Genomic DNA, 20,759 nt, shown 5'->3' on the forward strand with positions numbered 1-20,759 from the left:
AGCAGCGGTGGCCGGGAGTGGCCACTGCACTCCAGTCTGGGTGACAGAGTGAGACTCCAACTCAAAAAAAAGGAGAGAGACTGGCCGGGCACAGCGGCTCACATCTATAATCCCAGCGCTTTGGGAGGCTGAGGTGAGAGGACTGCCTGAGCCCACAGGTTTGAGACCAGCCTGGGCAACTTGGTGAGTCCTCATCTCTACAATAAATAAAAAAATCAGCCGGGTGTGGTGGCGCATGACTGTAGTTTCCGTTACTTGGACGGCTGAGGTGGAAGGATCACCTGGGCCCAGCAGATCAAGGCTGGGGTGACCTAAGTGTGCTGCTATACTCCAGCCTGGGCGACAGAGTGAGACTCCATCTCAAAAAAAAAAAAAAAAAAGAGAGAGAAGTAGGAACAACGCAATGTGACTGGAATGGCCTAGCGCAGAGGTAAAGCTAGGGCAGGAAGCTGGCTGCACACTGGTCTGAGAGGCAAGAAGAGACTGCAGGGCCTAAGGTGGGACAGGTGAGAAAGGGAGCAAAGGAAGGCGAAGAGAGCCAGTTTGCAGGGGGGGAAGGGGAACGTGTCAGGAGGATGCCTGCCCAATGGTTTTCCTTGTTGGAACGGGGGTGAGGCTATTCCCAAAAATGAGGTGGGGTTGGGAAGGCCTGGAGGTGAGGGGACGGAGGCCAACAGGGCTGTGCTGCAGGGAGTGACATGGCACAGAAAGCCCAGGGAACTCCAGGCCTGCCGGCCACGTGGGGCTCAGGCAGCCGGGGGCCTGCACGGTCAGCACCACAGACTCACTCATGGGCTTCCTTCAAGGCACAGAAGGGGAGAGGCAGGCTGGGGTGACACTCAGAGCTGCAGCTTTCCTGAGTGTATCTGGAGGAAGGACAGTGGGGCACGTAGTGACCGTTGGTCAGAGAGCAAGTGACGGGCCGATTTGCTCTTAGCAATACTTAGCCATGCTTACTCGATTCAAGTGAGGTAGAACACACTGGGAAGAAGAGAAAGGGGCAGGTGATACAGTCTTCAGTAGATGCAGAAGAATGGACAGGAGGTTGCAGATGACAGAGCCAGAGGTTAGTACAGGAGGGCAAGTCACATCTGGCAGCAGGATAGGGAACAGAAAGACGCTGAGGTGGGAAGGAACGTAGAGCTGTCACGGGCAGCTCCTGGGCAGCTGGGCAGCACAGCCAGACCGTGGTGACGTCTGAGAGGTGCAGATCAAGGAGGAGGCTGCTGTCTAGGCAGACAGTGGCCCATGTTGATGTCTGCCCACACGCCGCCCCTGACAGAGTCTGGGAGGCAGGCTGCCGGTTCTGCCAGGCCACAGGCAGGAGCTGTAGTAAACTGCGGGACAGTGAGCCAAGCGGGATATGCTGCCGCCTAGAGACGCGAGAGGTGGGCATGAGAGAAGCCAGCCCAGAAGATGCCAAGGCGGCAGTGCTGAACTGAGCTTGGAAGGAACATTTGTCAGGAAGAAAGGGAGAGAGACGACAGCACAGCCAGTAACGGAGAAGGGATGTCTGGCCCAAGACCTCTGAAAGCACACCAGGCCTGCGACCTGCCTGGTGGGCTCCGGGAGCCTTTCTGAGCACCACTGCCCTGAGAGGCCAGGAGAGGCTAGAAAAACTATGCAGTCCACAGGACACTTCTGGCCAGGTCGCTCTGGACAGCAGAAGGAAAGTGCTGACCATTTTCTGAAGGCAGTGGTAGGACCCCGCGCTCTCTACTTCAGGCTGCAGAGAAAGATCCTGGTTGTCATTTGGGCTGGAAAAAGATGGAGAATCATGCCTGCTTTCCAGGGCACCAGGGCTGCTTGACCACCAAGCTTTGCGGATGCTGGGCCCCTGAGCATGTCACTGTGCAGATGCCAGTGGGGACAGGCAGGCAAAGCAGTAATGAAGCCACAGGGACAAGCCATCAGGCCTGGGGCTCATCTGGCAGCAGGGCTGCCCGGGAGTAGCTCGCCAGACTTCTCGCTCAGCCTCAAGCCTGGCTTGCTCCCGTGGCTTCAGGCACCTCTCTGCGCTGGCAACTGCTAGCCCAGCCCTCCAGCCTCACTGGGATCTCATGGCACCTTTGTGTCAACCTGCCTCAACCGAACACCGAACGTGCTGTCCTCTGCAAATCCCACCCCGGCTCAGGGCAAGGCACCAGGCACCGCCATCCTGCTGGTCGGTCACCGAGGCCCCTCACTTCTGCTTCCTGTGAGATTCCCTCGTGTCTTTCCCCTGGCCTGTCATTTCCTGCCTGAATGTCACCCCTCCAGCCTGCCTTCCGTTTGGCTACACCACAACCTCACAATACAGATGGATCAGGTGCAGTCTCGGGTCAAAACCTGCAGGGACTCCCCTCACCTGCAGGGTGAAGCCAGAGCCCTCCTGCAGGGCCTCCATGCCGGCCTCAGTGCCCGCCGCCCTGCCTCTCTTGCACTCTCAGTTCTGGGGCACCAAGTTGCTGCAGAATGTGCTGCGCCCACAGCCAGGAGAGCCCTCCTGCTGAATGTGCACTCACGTCCTAGACTCGGCTCACAAGTCAGCCTCTCGTAAAGCGTTTTCAGGGACTTCCCTCACCTTGGTACTGGTCACATGCTAACGTGCTTGTCCAGTTCTGTGTCAGTTTCCCCACTGGACTGAGCTTCTCCTGGGTGAGAACTTAACTGCATCAAATTTTGGCTGCCAGTATTTGGAGAAGTGTTTGCTGATGAATAAACGACCAACGGGAGCAAATCCTCAGCTAAGAGGAATTCAGCAAGCAGCTTCTGAGGCCAGGCCACATTTTTTTCTTTCAGTCATTTGCCCCCAGGCTGCCTGACCCTGCTGCCTCCCAAACTCATTCAGACATTCCCAGAACACAGAGCTTCGCTGAGGCCTCTGGCAGCCAGCACCTTCATACCCCAGTAGCCTTGGGGGTTGGGGCAAGGGATTCCTCAGGGGGAGAGGCGGCAGAGCTGGGCTCCCCCCCACACCCACCTTCTTTTTCAGCTTGTGCCGGGCCCGCTTGGCGGCCCTGGCGCTGTTGGGGACTTTGGGCTCCGTGCTGTTGATGAATTCCAGCAGCTCATCCACATCTCGGTGGTCCACGGCGGGCTCCCCAGGGATCCCGCCCAGGGCGCCCCCCTTCACGGGCAGCTCCTCTTTCCGCCTGGTCAGCCTCGAGCGGAGCTTCTCCCGGATCTCGGTATAATTCCGACTCGTCGGGGCAGCGGGTGGCTGGGGGAGGGGGAGGTGCTGACATTACACCTTGGGCCAGGGAGGCCCGGAGCACTCCCACCCGCTGGCACCAAGGATGCGGTGAGAAGCGAGACAACTGTCCTCTCTACCATCAGTCACCAAAGCCAAATGGCTTCACCCTCAGCCAGGCTCTGAGTCGGCAGTGGCGGGAGAAGAGGGTGGGAAGGAACAGAACAGGGCAGAGCTGGGCACACACTGACAGGGGAGCCAGGACAGCAAGTCTGAGCCCCGGGCTTCGTCCCTGGGAAGCTGTATGACCTTGGGCGAGTCACCGAGTCCTTGTGAGCCTCGATCTGTCACCTCTAAAATGAGGACAATGACCCCTAGCTCCACGGTGCTTAGCGACTCAGTTGCTTCCATGTCTTCTAGCCTCAACTGCTCTACCCTAGCCAGCGGCCCTCTCCTCTTCACCTTATGAGGCTCCTGAACTGCTTTCTCCCCCTGTCCAGAGCCAGCAAGTGCTCTGATCCGAGCCCCCTTCCTGGCGCCGCCTGCGCTCACGGCCCGTCCCCCGGCTGCCGTCACACTTGGGGAACTGGGAGCCTCCCCGCTGCCACTCTGCCTCCGTCACGCCCAAGCATCCACTGCTCTGGGCCACACACGTACACACACTCATCAGAACCAGGGCTTTCTCTCTGCCACTTCCTTTCCTCTTGCCTGAGGAAAAAAGTCCATCTCAAGAGAAACCACGAGAAGAGCAACGGCAGCAACATGCCAACAACCCCACCTCACAAGTGTGCTGTGAGGGTCAGGCGAGCAGACGCAGGTGCGCGGACTCACACGGGCCAGTGGGCTGACTGTCACCGTGAGCAGGGGCTCTGAGGCGAGCAAGTGCTCCTTCTGCTCGTCTTGGCTGACCCGGCCCTCTCCGGCCCGGCCAGGCGCACTCACCGCATTGTGGCCGAAGAACTCACAGTAGCAGCAGTCACAGAACTTCCCATCTCGCTGGTGGGCAGAGGACGAGGTGCAGGAGCTGCGCTCGGAGCTGCTGTCCTCCTCCTCGCCCAGCCCCTCGTCAGCCTCGCAGGGCTGGGGCAGCTGGCAGGCCAGGCCGCTGTGTGCAAACTTGTGCCCCTTGCACCCAGGGTCCCTGCTGACAGGAGAAGCCAGGCGCGGAGGTGAGGGGGGCAACATGGGAGCCAGGCAGCCCCCGACCGCCAGCCGCCATCCCAGCCGCCCTGCACCTGCTTCGCTACCCCGAGGCCCGAGGCTGTCCACCGGCACAGGCACCACTCCCGGAAGGGGCTGGTGGCCACGCTGCCCTTCACGGCCCATCCCAAATGCACACGTTGCTCTTCGGGAAGGGTCTCCCCATGCTCCTGCCTGCGCCCACTCCGTGCCCCTTTCCAGGGCACCTTGCACACACCCCTGGAATGGTCTCTTTGTGTTTGTCTCGTAAACTAGACTGTGCACTCCCTGAAGGCGGGGACTGTGTCGCTTCTGTTTTGGGTCCCAGTGAGTAGCATGACCACCTTATATACACAGCAGGTGCTCAACAAGTAGGTCTCAACCAATTAGTGGGCTGATGGCTCCCCTGGAGTGCTCAAGGTGGTTGGTGTTGCCAGTTTTCCTTCCACTTTGTAAGGTCTTCATGACCCAAGTCTGGTACTCTACACTGGGCAGAGCTGCCTTAGCTACAGGGCTGAGCTGAGGAAAAGCAGTGTGCGTTCTGGGCACAGATAATGAGTGCTACTGTTTGTACCAGGTACTGTATTCGGCATATTATTTCTTTTTTTATTGAGACAGGGTCTTGCTTTGCTGCCCAGGCTGGTCTCGTACTCCTGGTCTCAAGCGATCCTCCTGGGTCAGCCTCCCAGAGTTCTGGGTTTACAGGCATGAGCCACTGCACCTGGCCAACGTATTTTTTTTTTGAGTTGGAGTCTCACTCTGTCACGCAGGCTGGAGTGCAGTGGCATGCTCATGGCCACTGCAGTCTCCTCGACCTCCTGGGCTCAGGTGATCCTTCTGCCTCAGCCTTCTAAGAAGCAGGAACTACTAATTACAGGTGAGATTATAGGTGTGAGCCATAGTGTCTGGCACCCAGCCTATTATTTCTAACCATCCCCCAAGACCCATAAAATAAGTGTCACATTCCTATTTTGTAAGTGGTGGAGACTGGTTCAGGGTGCTTGACTGCTCTGCCCAACAGGTGGCCAGGACTCTAGCATGTGTCTCTGTGTGCAAAGTTCATGTTCTCTCCATTGTAATGTCCTGCCTTCAGATTTGGGGAAGCACCAGGGGTCTGGTACTACAGAATATTTTCCCTAGGATAAGACATAGGCCTGAAGGTTCCAGAACCGCAGTCGGGAAGAGTCAGAGTCCTAGGCTGGGCCAGGAGCAGCCAAGATACCTTGGGGCCGGTCCCAGTGCTGAAGGTTTAGGGGGCGGGGCGCAGAGAGCAAGGACAGAGCTCAAGGAGCGTGTGGAGGCCCAGCTGCGGGGGGCAGTCAACGCAGCCCTCTCGACTGCTAGGAAGGCCAGTAAGCAAGTGGCAAGGGTTAAAAACAGGAGGGTGGCAGTAATCATCAACAGTGCTTACAGAAGTTCACTCCAAATTGGTCATTCTTTATTACATAGCAAAACTGATTTTAGAAAAATTAAAATACCCACTGCTTCTGAAAATAGGGAAAACCTAGCACTCAGTTTACTGAGTTATGTCAATTTGGAGAGCCATTTGGAAAGCAGTTTTTCAGTGTGTATTAAGAGCCCTCCTCAAGAAGAACAAAAAACAAGAACAAGCAAAAAACACTCTTTAATGAGAACTTTCTTCATTCTCAGGAATTTATTTCAAGGAGAAAAATCCAAGAGGGAAAAAGCCTTCAAGCAAAGACATCTTTTCTTTTTTTTTTGAGTTGGAATCTCACTCTGTCGCCCACACTGGAGTGCAGTGGCAGCTCCTGGCCACTGCAGTCTCGACCTGCTGGGCTCCGGCAATTCTTCCACCTCAGCCTTCCAAGTAGCTGGAACTACAGGTGCGCACTACCACACCCGGCTAATTTTTTATTTATTGTAGAGATGAGGTCTCGCCTGCCCAGGAGGGTCTCGAACCCGCGGGCTCAGGCAATCCACTCACCTCAGCCTCCCAAAGGCGTGGGATTACAGGCTGAGCCACCGAGCCCGGCTAGCAAAGACATCTTTAGTGACATTATTTGTAATGTCAAATGTTGTAAGTCATCATGTTAAAATGACCTCAGTGTTCAGTAACCAGAGCTCAGTGAGGCAGGCTAGTCAGCGTCCTCCAGCCTCTAAAGCCTCAGGTAAGGAACACTCATGGGAATACATGTGCTGACCAGGCACCCGAGTGAGTCCCAGAGGGCTAACACGATACGACTGTGCAGACACCAGTGACAGCACGTGTGGAAGACCGCAGGGAAAATACCTGCCCAAGCACCTACGTGAGGGAGGTGGGACTCCAGAATGGGAAAACTCAAATGCGTGACAAACACAGGTTGGATTCATAACATAAACATGTACCTCCATCTTTCCAAAGATGCTCTTTCAAACATACATAGAACCTTTCTCAGTACTCAGAATCACTTCTAGGAATCTCCCTAAAGTCGAATGTTTCTCATTCAAACACAGATTTAGGTGCAAGGATGCTTATTATAGCCTAATTTATCATGGTTAAAAAACTGGAAATGCTGGGGCATGGTGGCTCATGCATATAATCCCAACACTTTGGGAGGCCAAGGCGGGAGGATCCCTGGAGCCTATGGGTTTGAGACTAGCCTAGGCAACATAGCCAGATTTGGTCTCTACAAAAAAAAAATTAAAAAAAAATTAGTCAGGTGGGATGGAGTACACCTGTAACCCTAGCTACTTGGGAGGCTGGGGTGGATCACATGAGCTCAGGAGATCAAGGCTATGATGACCAGTGATTGTGCCATTGCAATCCAGCCTGGGCAACAGAGTGAAACCCCCAACTCAAAAAAAAAGGGTACAGAACATATATCAGAGGGGGCGGGAGTGGAATGGGCAGTAGTGGAAAACTGCTGGGGGTGGGGGGGACACACCTCATCAACAAGGGTACCTGCGTAACGAACATTTGTATACCCAAGTCTGAATTGCATCCCACATATTTATTTACTTATTTATTTTTTGAGCTGGAACCTCACTCCATCACCCAGGCTGGAGTGCAGTGGCATACTCACAGCCAACCCAGCCTCGACCTGCTGGGCTCCGGCGATCCTTCCACCTCAGCCTTCCAAGCAGCCGAAACTACAGGCGCACGCTACCACACCCGGCTAATTTTTTATTTATTGTAAAGATGAGGTCTCGACAAGTTGCGCAGGCTGGTCTCGAACCCACAGGAGGCTCAGGCAATCCACTCGCCTCGACTTCCCAAAGTGCTGGGATTACAGGCTGAGCCGCCCAGCCCAGCCACTCCACATATTTAAAATAAAAAATTTATTTTAAAAAATAACAAACATGGACCTAATATGTTATTTGTATACAGAAACATCATTAAGAAAATAAAACACAGTCGGACTCGGTGGCTCAGCCTGTAATCCCAGCACTTTGGGAGGCCGAGGCGAGTGGACTGCCTGAGCCCGTGGGTTCGAGATCAGCCAAATGTACAAGAGGACAAACTTGGCAAAACCTCGTCTCTCCAAAAATAAATAAATAAATAAAATAAAACAACGCACAGTGGTAGTTTAGGTTATCAGGACATTTTTTCTTTATATTTCTGAATATATTTTTCTTTTTTTTTTTTTGGAGTTGGAGTCTCACTCGGTCGACCAGACTGGAGTGCAGTGGCCGCTCCCAGCCACCGCAGCCTCGACCTGCTGGGCTCCGGCAATCCTTCCGCCTCAGCCTTCCGAGTAGCCGGAATTACAGGCACGCGCTACCACGCCCGGCTGATTTTTTGATTTATTGTAGAGATGAAGTCTCGCTGCCCAGGCGGATCTCGAACCCGCGGGCTCAGGCAATCCACTCACCTCAGCCTCCCAAAGGCGCGGGATTACAGGCTGAGCCACCGAGCCCGGCTTGAATATATTTTTCTATATATTTCTGAATTGTTCTAAGTTTAAAAAAATAATAACAAATACATACTCTTTTATAATTGGGGGAAAAAAGCCTCATAGTCTACCCTTTAATTTCCACCCCAAAAGTGCCGTTGGCAAAGTTTTCCAGAACTCTAAATTCAAGCCAACACAGAGTTTGTCCCTCAAGCCACGCACTTACCTGTGAGTGCTAGGGAGTGGTTGAGAGCTCGGGGGCGGGAGGAGAGGCCCGCTGCAGTGCCCACTGCAGTGCCCACTGCAGGGGTGGTTGCACCCCGAGAATGGTGGAGGCATCTTCAGAAGCGGCATGCTGGTGGAGGGCAGATGGGGGCTCTGGCACAACCCTGGCGTGTGGGGGGCAGCAGCGGCAGCGACAGGGCACTCTGAAGCCTGGGCAGGGAAGGGTGCTGCCAGGGCGGTGGGCAGCAGGTGTGGGGGGGGCGGGGAGCCAAAGGAACTGGGGTGAGACGGGACCAGAGATGCTGGCTGGGGGTGGTGGCCGGTGGGGCTGTTGGGGGGTGCGGTGAGGTCTGAGTGCTGGTGGTGCTCCAAGATGGGGAACGCCTCACCTGTGGGCGGAGGGAGGAGAGAGGGATCAGACGGGAGCCCAGGCCTGAGCAGGAAGGCCCACGGACTCGCTGCCACAGCATCCTGCTCACCGTGACCAGCGGCACAGTTTCTCAGCCCAGGGCACCCTGGAGCTGCAGAGGACTTGGTGCAGGCAGCACAGGCTTGCGGGCCCCAAGCCCAAGGGAGAAGGCCCCACACCTCTGCTGTGGCACAGACAGGGATTGCGTGTTCTGCCTCTGAGGGTCGCTCTAGGACCCGCTTGTTCACAAGCCTTGTTCACAGGCCCGAAGCAGGACCTGCAGGAGCCAGTGGAGCAGCAGGGTGAAGCTCTGCTTCTGGGTCACGAGGCCCAAAGCAGCCAGGGCACGCAGACTCCAGAGGCCCCGATGTCAGAGAGGCGGGAACAGGCTGGTGACTCTCTCTGCCTTACGGACCCAAATAAAGGGAAGCAGGTACTGCTCAATCCTCCTAATTCTGGTGGCAGCACCACTTCAGAGAACTCAGACCCTCCATTTGGAAGGATGACCATCAATCATATTTACACAACAAACCAATAACCCAAGGGTTTTTTCTCTGGGTCTGAGTTACCTCAGAGCCTAAAGAAGGCTTAGACAGCTGCTGAATTGGTTAGTAAGCATTACAGCTGATCTCTTGTACATTTTTTTTTTTGAGTTGGAGTCTCATTATGTCACCCAGGCTGGAGTGCCATGGCACACTCATGGTCACAGCAGTCTCGGCCTGCTGGGCTCAGGCGATCCTTCCACCTCAAGCTGTCCAAGTACCTGGAATTACAGGTGTACCCACCATGCCTGACTTATTTTTTGATTTATTGTAGAAATTAGGTCTCACCAAGTTGCCCAGGCTGGTCTCCAAACCCCGAGCTCTGGCAATCCTCTCGCCTTGGCCTCCCAAAGTGCTGGGAATGCACCTGGTCCTCTTGTACATTTAAATGCAGTGCTTTTATACCCATCCCTTAGGTGGAGAAACCAAGACCTAGGAGACAAGGTCGCCCAGGTCCTCCGTGATGCTGCAGGAGTCAGGGGTCAGGTGACTCCTCTTTCTACTCAGACAGTACTCAACAGTCCCCTCTTGGAGCCAATGTGGGCAACCATCAGCACCACGACAGCTGTGAGAGGCACATTTTTCCTCTTAGCAGTACCTTTCAACTTCAGCATCCCGGGGAAAGGAGTTCCACGAGACAGTCCAGGTCTGGGCTGCCCCGCTTCCAGCAAACAGCTCGACTTTTACTTGTTTTAGCAATAGATCATATGATTTGAACAAAGTGGACAGGAGAACACAGCTGCCTACATTTATGTGGCCCAGCAACTCACCGGGGATGGCAGGAGGACTCCCGAGTGAGCTGCCTGGCACGGCCCCACTGGAGTGCGGGGAGTTCCAGAGGCCCGAGAGCTTATGTGCTGACAGGAATGAGCTGGGATCCCAGTCTCCTGAGTTCCCATGGCAGGAAGAGGAGGAGGAGGACGGGGATGATGAAGAGGAAGACGAGGACGAATGCGAGTCACCCCCACAAGACTGTGCTTTGCAGGACGTGTGTGACAAGGAAATCTGGAGAAGGAGGAAAAGGCTCATGGTCGGACAGCAAGTATCAGACCCTCGGCTACCTCTGCTTGCCCCGAAGGAGCCCTTCTCCGCCAAGCCCCGTGCCACAGCCCAAGCACAATCAGCACAACCCAGCCTGCAAGGATAAACGAGGGCCAGGCCTTTGCTGGGAGGGGTGGTGGTGCCCCCAGTCACATGATCAAGAGATTGGGAGACTGGGAGAGAGGCTCTGGGAGGGCCAGGGACTGCCATGAGCTGTGGACCTTTGGGGAGCAGTGACAGCTGCCAGCGAAAGGAGGGGCCAGGAGTCCTGGGTAACAGGGTCACAGGGCAACGAGACACCAGACAGATCTGGCCACTGTGACTCAGAACAGCCAACTCATGGCTCCCAGGTATCCTGGAAGCCTTCTGACTGGGCACATTTCAGACCTGCAAACCAACCTCTGCCTGCCAAGTCCCCGTGGCTGGCTTCCAAGCTGCCACAGAGCTGAAGGCAGTAGGCTCACTACCCACCAGTCCCCATGAGTAGACCCTCACTCCAAGCACAGGTTATCCTGAGGGGCTGGTGGGCTGCCAGAAGCTTCTCTCTTCTTCCCCTAGAGAGAAGAGCCTGAGCCACCAGTACTGTGCCCCAGCAGCCTCTCAGCACCTGGGTGTGGGGGCTTCCTAGGAGCGCCACCTGAGACAGCAGGGAAGGAGCAGCCTGACTCCCTTGGGAGCCCTCCCACATCCAGGGACCCCTCATCTGCAGCTACCTACCGCCACTGCGTGTTCGCGACCTGTCTGCCTCTCATCTTCTTCCATGCTCTTTCGGCAACTCTGGCAGACCCACAGAGGCATCTCGCCTAGGAGATTCTTGACGAGCTTTGGCATGAAGTCAGGGGGTAGCTTCTCACCCTGCAACACCAGTCCATTCTGAGAAGGGCCTTCTTCCCAACCTTTGCGCTCGCGATGACACAGCAGGCAGCAAGTCTGCACAGACTGGCTGGAGGTGGGGGAGACCTGTCCAACAGACAGAAACAGGGTTTCCCAGGGGGGGAACGACTCTCCTTAGAAACAATGGCAGCAACATTAGCAATGCCAATCATTACGTGCCAGGCACTGGCTTAGGCACTTTAGAGACATAATTTAATTTTAGTCCTTGTAACAGCTCTGCAAAAGAGGTGTTCTTATTCCCAATTTTTTTTAGATGAAGAAACAGATTCCAAAAAGTTAAATGAGTTGCCCAAGGTTATAAAGCTAGCGAGTGGTTGAACCCCAATGAATCTGACTCCAAAGCTCATGCTCAAATGTTCTAATGCCCTCATGTCCCCAAAACTTAAAGGTTAAAGAGAAAATGGCCCTTCCCTCTCTGGCATCTCTGGGAGGGGCCACAAGTCTTGGACTGCCTGTGCGGCCTACAAGCCTATCCCCATATGGAAGGAAAGAATTCGTACAGTCAATGGAGAGTTTAGGAGAACAGATGGGTTTTCTAAAGAGCTGCACAATTCCCTTAGGCTTGCAGCAACAGTCTGGAAGAGGAGTCTGAAGGCATCAACTCAGTGGAAGGCTGTGTTGGAGGGAAGGCAAGGCTCTGGCTGGTGCCCGTAAGAGGCAATGAGTAAGGTGGGAAGAACTGGGCTTTGGGTCAGACAGATATGCATTCTGATCCCTGCCTGACACATATGAGCTGGGTGACCTTGAGCAAGTGATTTAACATCTCTGAGCTTCAACTCCTGCCTGCCTTGCAGAGCTGTTGTGAGGACCACTGCATACCCAGGAAAGCGCCTCGCCCTGTGTGTGCCCACAGCACAGGTCCCACAGTCATGACTTGAACCTCCTTCTCCTTCTAGAACACACTTGGCCCAGAACTTCTAAGGCTATCGGTGTTCCTTCACGTTGAGGGGTCCTGTCTGCAACACTGATGACGGTGAACAGCCCTCTTAATGGCTTTCCTGTGCTCTGTGACTCTGTATCCCCTCCCACTCTGACACAGGACTTGGCTGTGTCACTTTCTTCGGCCAACGGGATATGAGCCAATGGGCTGCTAGCCAGCAGCCTGAGAAGTGTGTGGGTGCATATCTACCTGCTTCCCTGCATGGCTGGGCTTGCTCAATTTGTACCTCTGCCACGCCATGAGAGCGAGACCAGGCCAGCTGCTGGAGATGTGAGAGACTATGGAGAAGGCCAGTCTTCCCAGTTACCGGCCGGCTGGCCAAAGGTATAGGAGTGAGCCCAGTTGAGGTCAGTCAAGCCTGCCTGAGGTAGCAAACACCCAGGCAAGCCACAGGTCATGAGAGGTCCTCATGGTACTATTTTAAGTCACTGGGTTCTGGGGGTAGTTTGTTACTCAACAATATTTAACTGATATACCTTCCAGACGTACCCACCACTAAGTAACGTGTATCTGCAAAGGCCCGAAGGAGTCTTAAGGGATCACCCTCATCCTCCCAATAAGACAATGCCATCATCTTCCCCTCATTAAATCACCTTCTCACAATGAGCTCGCACTGGGGTATCCTTAAATCTGCGGTGTTACAATTACAATGATTTGGATCTCTGACTTCTTGAAAAAGGAACCAAAGAGTAGTACCACGAGCATAATGGAACACTTGGGGAAGTACAAGAAACATAGAAATGAGTACCAGAGAGACAGAAAGTTCACATGTGAAACTCACAAAAGGTACTGCCTGAAACGGTCTCTGCCAAGGGAACACCTCAATGACCGAGGCAGTTACTTCACGGCAACTGCAAAAGGAACCCACTGATGACGCATAGTTCATGGAAAGGAGTGGAAGGCTGACAGAGAAGAATGGTGTTCTGAGAAATGAAAGTACAGGAGGGCTTCTGAGAAAGGTACCCAGGAACTCTCTACAGCTACAGAGTGCCACAGTAACTCTAGGTAGAGGAGGTGAGGCCAACGCCCAAGTCCTTTCCCTGTCATTATGGTGACCATGGGCAAGCACCAAGCAAACACCAGGACGTGTAATTTCACTGCATGTGTGCTAGGTCCTAGAGTCATCACATAAGATTCAAATCTTACATGAGTAAAGTTATCCTCAAATTCTTTATGAGGCCTATAAAGTCCAATCTACAGTTGCCCCTTAGAAGCTGTGGGGGGCCAGATCTAGGACTCCCCACAGATGCCAAAAATCCACAGATGCTCAAGTCTCTGACATAAAATGATGTAGTATTTGCCTATAACCAGTGCACATCCTCCCATCATCTCTAGACTACTTATAATACTTAATTCAATGTAAATGCTAAGTAAATTGTTGTTATACTGGGTTGGTCAGGGAATAATGACATGGAACAAAATCTATACATGTTTAGTATAGATGCAACCATCCATTTTTTTCCCCTGAATATTTTCTATCTGCAATTGGTTGAATCCACAGACGCAGGAAACCAACTGTATATGGTTTTGCCGGCATGATCCAGAATTCAAAAGTATGGTATTCTGTTTTCTTGTTAAAGCAAATCCACAATTCTTATCAACCAAATATATAACTAATGTGGCTACACTTAGTGCCAAAGTACTTATGAGAGAGCTGGGTGTATGGAAACAACACTGGCTTGCCATGAATCCTGGCCTCTGTCACATACCAGCTGTAGGATGCTGGGCTACCTTACCCTCTCTGTTTGCTCACCTGTAAAGTGGAATTAAGTCCTAACCTGTAGTGCCAGGCACACAGAACCTGCTCAACATATGGTATTAATTATGACCATGATGGGAACAAGAGGAAACATAAATGGTTACTGTATTTTACAAGAATGCAAGAGTCTCTCACATGTGATGACTCCAAGGTGATTCTTAGAAATCGTAATTTTGGCCGGTCTCGGTGGCTCAGCCTGTAATCCCAGCACTTTGGGAGGCCAGGGCGAATGTACTGCTTGGGCCCTCGGGTTCGAGACCCACCTGGGCAACTTGGCGAGATTTCACCTCTACAACAAATCAAAAATCAGCCGGGCATGGTAGCACGTGCCTGTAGTTCCGGCTACTTGGAAGGCTGAGGCGGAAGGATCACCGGAGCCCAGCAGGTCGAGGCTGCGGGGGCCGGGAGCGGCCACTGCACTCCAGTCTGGGCAACCTAGAGACTCCAACTCAAAAAAAAAAAAAAAAATTTTTACATAGCCAATTGTGGTAGCGTGTGCCTGTAGTTCTGGCTACGTGGAAGACTGAGACAGAAGGACCACTGGAGCCTAGCAGGTTGAAGCTGGAGTGGCTGTGAGTGTACTACTGCACTCCAGCCTGGGTGACAGAGTGAGACTCCAACTCAAAAAAAAAGTGTAATCTCTGCCCTCTACCCCATGAAATTATTCCTTAATTTATCAGAATATTGCCTTTACTTTCCTACCTCGTGCTTTTGCTAAGGCAGACCCTCTGCTTAAAACCCACTTTCTCCTCAGGTTTACTAATAAGGAGTTGAGCAGGGCTTCAGGGCCCAGCTTAAATCAAGCCCTTCCAAGCTTCCTCCTAGAGTACCTCTTGCAACTCACCTCTCCTCCCCGTGTATCCCACTACACCTATCTGGCCCTTCTATCTATTTACCTGCACTTTCTGATCCTTCTACTAGGTCATATTCCTAGAAGGCAGGCTTCAGGTCTGATTTCTGCCTGGATCGCTCATAGTGCAGCCCAAAGCACAGGCACAGGTTCAAGGCGTAGGCTCAGCTGGGCATGCAGGATGTGCCAGGTGTCCCCACAGCAGTGGAGCTGGCAGGCAGTTTAGCAAGACACTGCTTGAAGTTACTGCTTCCTACAGAGAAAGGCCCACGTCTCCACCCTGAACCTCCTGAACGGTTCTGATCTCAAGAGTGAAAGGACGCACCACAGGGATTACAACGAGATGCCCCCAGTTAACAAAAATAATATGACTTTCAAGAACCAAGCTGGTACCCAAAATAAAGGAAATCAGCCATCAATGGAAGTGACTTTATAGGAGGAGCTGTCTTCCTAGTTAAGAAAGAAACACAGGTCTGAAAAGTTAATTCTGCTCTAACTGAAGCAGGAATGGTACCACCTAGGCTGTATAAAGCCACCCAAAGGAATAACATTAGAGACACAAAACTCCAGGGATTCAGGTAGGAAGCACTCAAACTAGGCCCCTTGGCTGCTCTGTTTTTTTGTTTGTTTGTTTTTGAGTTGGAGTCTCACTCTGTCGCCCAGACTGGAGTGCAGTGGCTGCTCCCGGCCACCGCAGCCTTGGCCTGCTGGGCTCCGGCGATTCTTCCGCCTCAGCCTGCCAAGTAGACGGAACTACAGGCACGCGCTACCATGCCCGGCTAATTTTTTGATTTATTGTAGAGATGAGGTCTCACCAAGTTGCCCAGGCAGGTCTCAAACCCACGGGCGCAGGCAATTCACTCATCTCAGCCTCCCAAGGCGCAGGATTACAGGCTGAGCCACCGAGCCCACCTCGCTTTGCTCTTAATAAGTCTACATTGAAGTCCAGCTTGCTCACTGTCCTCTGAGTCTGACAGACTTCAGTTCTTTCTGCAGGCCCAGACAGTTTGTGGGGGCCACTTCTAAAGCTGATGTCTTAACCCTAGGCCCTGGTGCCTGGCTCTGGGCACAACGCTTTGTGGCCCTGGGAACTTTTCTCTGACATTTTCATCTCTGCTTAAACTGCCAGAGGTTGGTGAGAATCCCAAGCTCTGGAGATGTTATATTTAGTCAGTAATATCACTGTTCCTTCACAGTTTTGCTTTGGCAGAGAAAAGCTCTTGGTTCTGAGTTCCCCTTGACTGTGATCTGCCACTTTCCAAATCTGGTGATCATGATCCCCTCTGCCCTGAAGCATCAGCCAGTCTAGGCTTTCAACTAGTTGTTCCCAAGTTGTACTTTTAGCACCTGGCACAGGATGCCCACACAAACAATACAATCAGTAAATGTTCACTGAATGAAAGAAACATCTGCCAAGCACAGTGGCTCATGCCTGTAATCTGGGAGGCAGAGACGTGATGACTGACTGAGCCCAGGGGCTCGAGACCAACTTGGTGAGACCTTACCTCTACAACAAATCAAAAAATTAGCCAGGTGTGGTGACACACGCCTGTAGTTTCAGCTACTTGGAAGGCTGAGGCGGAAGGATCGCCTGAGCCCACCAGGTCAAGGCTGCAGTGGCTGTGAGTACGCCACTGCACTCCAGTCTGGACGACAGAGTGAGACCTCGACCACACCACCCACCCCCCAAAAAACAGAATAAAACATCCATTTTTCTTCATCATAAAGACCGATGGAACTGACTCTTGAACCCAGCAGCCCCGGGCAACTAACTGTTCTTGCTCACCTCAGTTTACATTTCAGAGGATCTGAGGATATAGGTCTAAACTTAGGTAAATGATGGGGAAGAGGAAGAAAAGCTCTGGGGGTTCATTTGATTTTTCATCTCCTCAAAAAGTTCCAAGAGAAGTTTGCTTCATTCTCTGAGCAAAACCAGAATCTCTAGAGTATGGGGTTACTTGGAGAGGCCCGACGGGATAGCCTGCACAACCCCAGAGCAGTGAGGGACCAGGTAGACTCTAGCCACGGCCACTAAAGGGCCCAGGGAACCAGCATCCGCAGCCATTAAAGTTGATGTCTGTTCTCTTACCTGACCAGGCTCAAGACTCTTCTGTCTTGGCCCAGGAAGCATTAAGGGCATTCTAGTTTTTCCTGGATAAAAAGAGATAAAATCAAAGGAAGAGGAAGCACTTTTTTTCACGGAACACCATTTTTATTTGAAAGAATGACAGACTTGGATATTGGCAGACATTTTCTCAAAAAAATGAACAAATGAATAAAATGAGCCTGTCACTTCAAGGTAAAACTGATAGTATTTAAGGCTAATAATAAAATTTAAGCTTTCAAATAAAACTTAGAATTGTAGGCTCGGTGGCTCAGCCTGTAATCCCATGCTTTGGGAGGCTGAGATGAGTGGATTGCCTGAGCCTGCGGGTTCGAGACCCGCCTGGGCAACTTGGCGAGACCTCATCTCTACAATAAATCAAAATGAGCCGGGTGTGGTAGGAGCGCCTGTAGTTCCAGTTACTTGGAAGGCTGAGGCGGAAGGATCGCCAGAGCCCAGCAGGTCGAGGCCGCTCTTGGCCACCGCACTTCAGTCTGGGCGACAGAGTGAGACTCCAAAAAAAAAAAAAATAATAAAAATAAAATAAAATAAATTAGAATTGTAAAACTTGTACCCACCACCATGAGCTTGGCAGTTTCCAAATACTTTTTTTAAGGACTTTTCTGATGAAATTAATGACAATATTTACAAATGTCAGCCAGGCATGGTGGCTCACATCTGCAATCCTAGTCCTTTGGGTGGCCAAGGCAAGAGGACTCCCTGAGCCCAGAAGTTCGAGACCAGCTTGGACAACTTGGCAATACTTTGTTTCTACAATAAATCAAAAAATTAGCCAGGTGTGGTGGTGCATCCCTGTGGTTCCAGTTATTTGGGAGGCTGAGGCAGAAGTATCACCAGAGCTCAGCAGATCCAGGCTGCGGTGGCCATGAATGTGCCACTGCACTCCAGCCTGTGCGACAGTGACACTTTTACTCAAAAACAAACAAACAAACAAAAAAACCCAAAAAACAAAAACAAGTATTACCTTTTGGTAGAACAAAATGGGAAAACATTTGGAAAATCTGCAAAAATTCAGAGAGCCTATTTTCCAAATGACCAGAGCATGATGTTACAGAAACACACATTGACAAAATATCCATCCAAAGTACTGGATGGGCTGATTTTTTTTTTTTTTTTTTTTAGAGATGTGGGGTACATGGCTCAGCCTGTAATCCCGCGCCTTTGGGAGGCTGAGGTGAGTGGATTGCCTGAGCCCGCGGGTTCTAGACTCACCTGGACAGCGAGACCACATCTCTACAATAAATAAAAAAATCCGCCGGGCGTGGTAGCGTGCGCCTGCAGTTCCGGCTACTTGGAAGGCTGAGGCGGAAGGATCGCCAGAGCCCAACAGGTCGAGGCTGCGGTGGCCGGAAGCGGCCACTGCACTCCAGTCTGGGCGACAGAGTGAGACTTCAACTCAAAAAAAAAAAAAAAAAAAAAAAGATGTGGGTACAATTCAGGGCTAGGTGTACAAATGGTCATTGAACAGGTAAAGTTTGGGCCTCACTTTGGTCCAAATCAATGGATTTTAATGTTAATGAGTATAAAGACTTCATTAATATGGCCTCATATTCCATATTGCAAAGAATGTCTCTAGAAAGCCTACTAAAACTCTCCCTTTTCCACCTATATTATCTGTGTGAGGCTGCATTTTGTTCATACATTTCACCCAAAACACATATTGCAACAGATTGAACACAGAAGCATCTATGAGAAGCCAGCTTTATTCTATTAAGCCAGACAAAAAGAAGTTTGCAAAAATGAAAACAAGATCATTCTAATTTTGTTTTGGAAAATACAGTTTTCATTAAAAATTGTTACCTATGTTAATGTGATAGCTTTAATATTGTTATTCTTTTTTTTTTTGAGTCTCACTCTGTTGCCCAGGTTGGAGTGCAGTAGCATGCTCACAGCCACTGCAGCCTCAACCTGTTGTGCTCAGGTGATCCTTCTGCCTCAACCTTCCAAGTAGCTAGAACTACATACATGTGCTACCTTGCCCCACATTTTTTTTTTAATTGTAGAGACGAGGTCTCACCAAGTTGCCCAGGCTGGTCTCAAATCCCTGTGCTTAGGCAATTCTCTTGCCTCGGCCTCCCAAAGTGCTGGGATTACAGGCTTGAGCCAATCGTGCCCGGCCTCAATATTGTTATTCTTAAATGAATTAGCGGCTAAATATTTTTAAACTTTCTCAGCTTTAATATTTAATTGGGATCAAGGCAGGAGTACTGTTTGAGCCCAGGAGTTTGAGACCGGCCTGGGCAATACAGCAAGAGCCCCATCTCTACAAAGAGCAAAAAAAATTAGCCAGGCATGGTGACCACACCTGTAGCCTCAGTACTCAGGAGGTTGAGGCAGAAGGATTACCTGAGCCAGGAGGTCAAGACTGCGGTAAGCCATGATTGTGCTACTACCCTCCAGCCTGGGCAACAGAAACTCCAACTCCAAAGCGAAAGTTAATGTGGTAAACATCAATAATTATAACCAATATAAACAAAAGTTCCTTGAGGTGCTCAATAATTCTTAGGACCATAAAAGGGTCCTGAAGTCAAATGCTTTGAGAGCTGCCAACATAAAGCCTCTCGTGGGACCCATCACGCAGTGGGTGTGCAACGCAATGGGCAATGGGCAAGAGTGGTGAAGAGTCATGATATTGATGGCTTATCTGGACAGATCTTTGGGGACATGACTCAATTTTCCACTTCGGCATTTCAGTGCACAATTTTGGAATAATTCTGTCTATCAGACCAGGCAGCTGTCAAGGGCTGTTATGAAGCTAAACCAGATTGCCAACTGTTTTCATTTCTCCTCTGGACTCCTAGTCTCAGTAGTTCTAGAAGGCATGTTTGTATAGACTTCCCCAAGACACATGCTACATCTAACCAGCTGCTCTGCAACAGGTTCCAAATTCTATTCTGACAGGGCCCATTAAAGCACTCTGCTGTCAAGGTACCCAACTCCAAGAGCCACCCTGTCACCAAGGCAGCCAGAGGGTAACAACAGCAGCTAAAATTGCCTTTCAGAAGCAGAGAAAATGATTACTCCCCAGCCTAGAAAACTCATCAGCCCAGTTACCATCACTCACTCTGTCATTCACTCATTCATTTCCTCCTTCAACCAACATTCACAGGGCCCCTACCTCCTGCCAATCATTGTGCTGAGTGCTGGGAAGCATCTACTTCTTGGCAAATTTCTACCCATCTCCTAAGATTCTGGTCAAAGGTCGGTGAAGTTTTTGCTAGCTCAGGGTAAGCAGAATCAATTACTTTAGTATAGCACCTATCACACTATGCCACAGATATATTTATTCTGTCTGTCCCCAAGACCCTGGTAGAATGTGAGCTCTCGGGGGCAGGTGGTAGATCCTGGTCATTTAAATATGCCCAGGAACCTAGACTTGGCTTGGGCATGACATGCAGCAGGCATTCATTTAATAAATGGATGAATGCTTAAAGCCCATCTGGTTCATGTCTCAGATCCTTGGCACAAAAGCAAAATTTATAACACAGTCAAGAGCCAGCACTTTGAGAGGCTGAGGCAGGTAGATTGCTTGAGGTCAGGAGTTCAAGACCAGTCTGGGCAATATAGTGAGACCTTGTTTCTAAAATAGAAAATAAGATGGGCATGGTGGCTCACATCTGTAATCCTAGCACTTTGGGAGGTTGAGGTGAGGAGCTTGCCTGACTCCAGGAGTTCGAGACCAGTTTGCGCAACTTGGTGAGGCCTCATCTCTATAAAAAAGAAAAAAAAAAGCCGGGCTCGGTGGCTCAGTCTATAATCCCAGCACTTTGGGAGGCTGAGGTGAGAGGAT

At 51.4% G+C, this 20,759-nt stretch overlaps 1 protein-coding gene across 1 annotated transcript in view; it reads right to left on the reverse strand.

Annotated features, from left to right (window-relative positions):
- The window catches only part of FAM193B (family with sequence similarity 193 member B), a 36,199-nt gene that overhangs the window by 9,219 nt on the left and 6,221 nt on the right, over nucleotides 1–20,759 (reverse strand). The window contains exons 3-7 of the mRNA XM_008050172.2: nucleotides 11,119–11,361; nucleotides 10,131–10,365; nucleotides 8,411–8,798; nucleotides 4,115–4,313; nucleotides 2,963–3,202 (exon numbers count right to left, since the gene is read on the reverse strand). Of these exons, the coding sequence (XP_008048363.1) occupies nucleotides 2,963–3,202; nucleotides 4,115–4,313; nucleotides 8,411–8,798; nucleotides 10,131–10,365; nucleotides 11,119–11,232 (1,176 nt within the window). The 5' untranslated portion in view covers nucleotides 11,233–11,361. The remainder of the gene's footprint in view (nucleotides 1–2,962; nucleotides 3,203–4,114; nucleotides 4,314–8,410; nucleotides 8,799–10,130; nucleotides 10,366–11,118; nucleotides 11,362–20,759) is intronic.

The sequence above is a fragment of the Carlito syrichta genome, unplaced genomic scaffold (genome assembly GCF_000164805.1).
Source record: "Carlito syrichta isolate Samal-C Ts95f unplaced genomic scaffold, Tarsius_syrichta-2.0.1 Scaffold143125, whole genome shotgun sequence".
NCBI classification, from domain to species: Eukaryota; Metazoa; Chordata; class Mammalia; order Primates; family Tarsiidae; genus Carlito; species Carlito syrichta.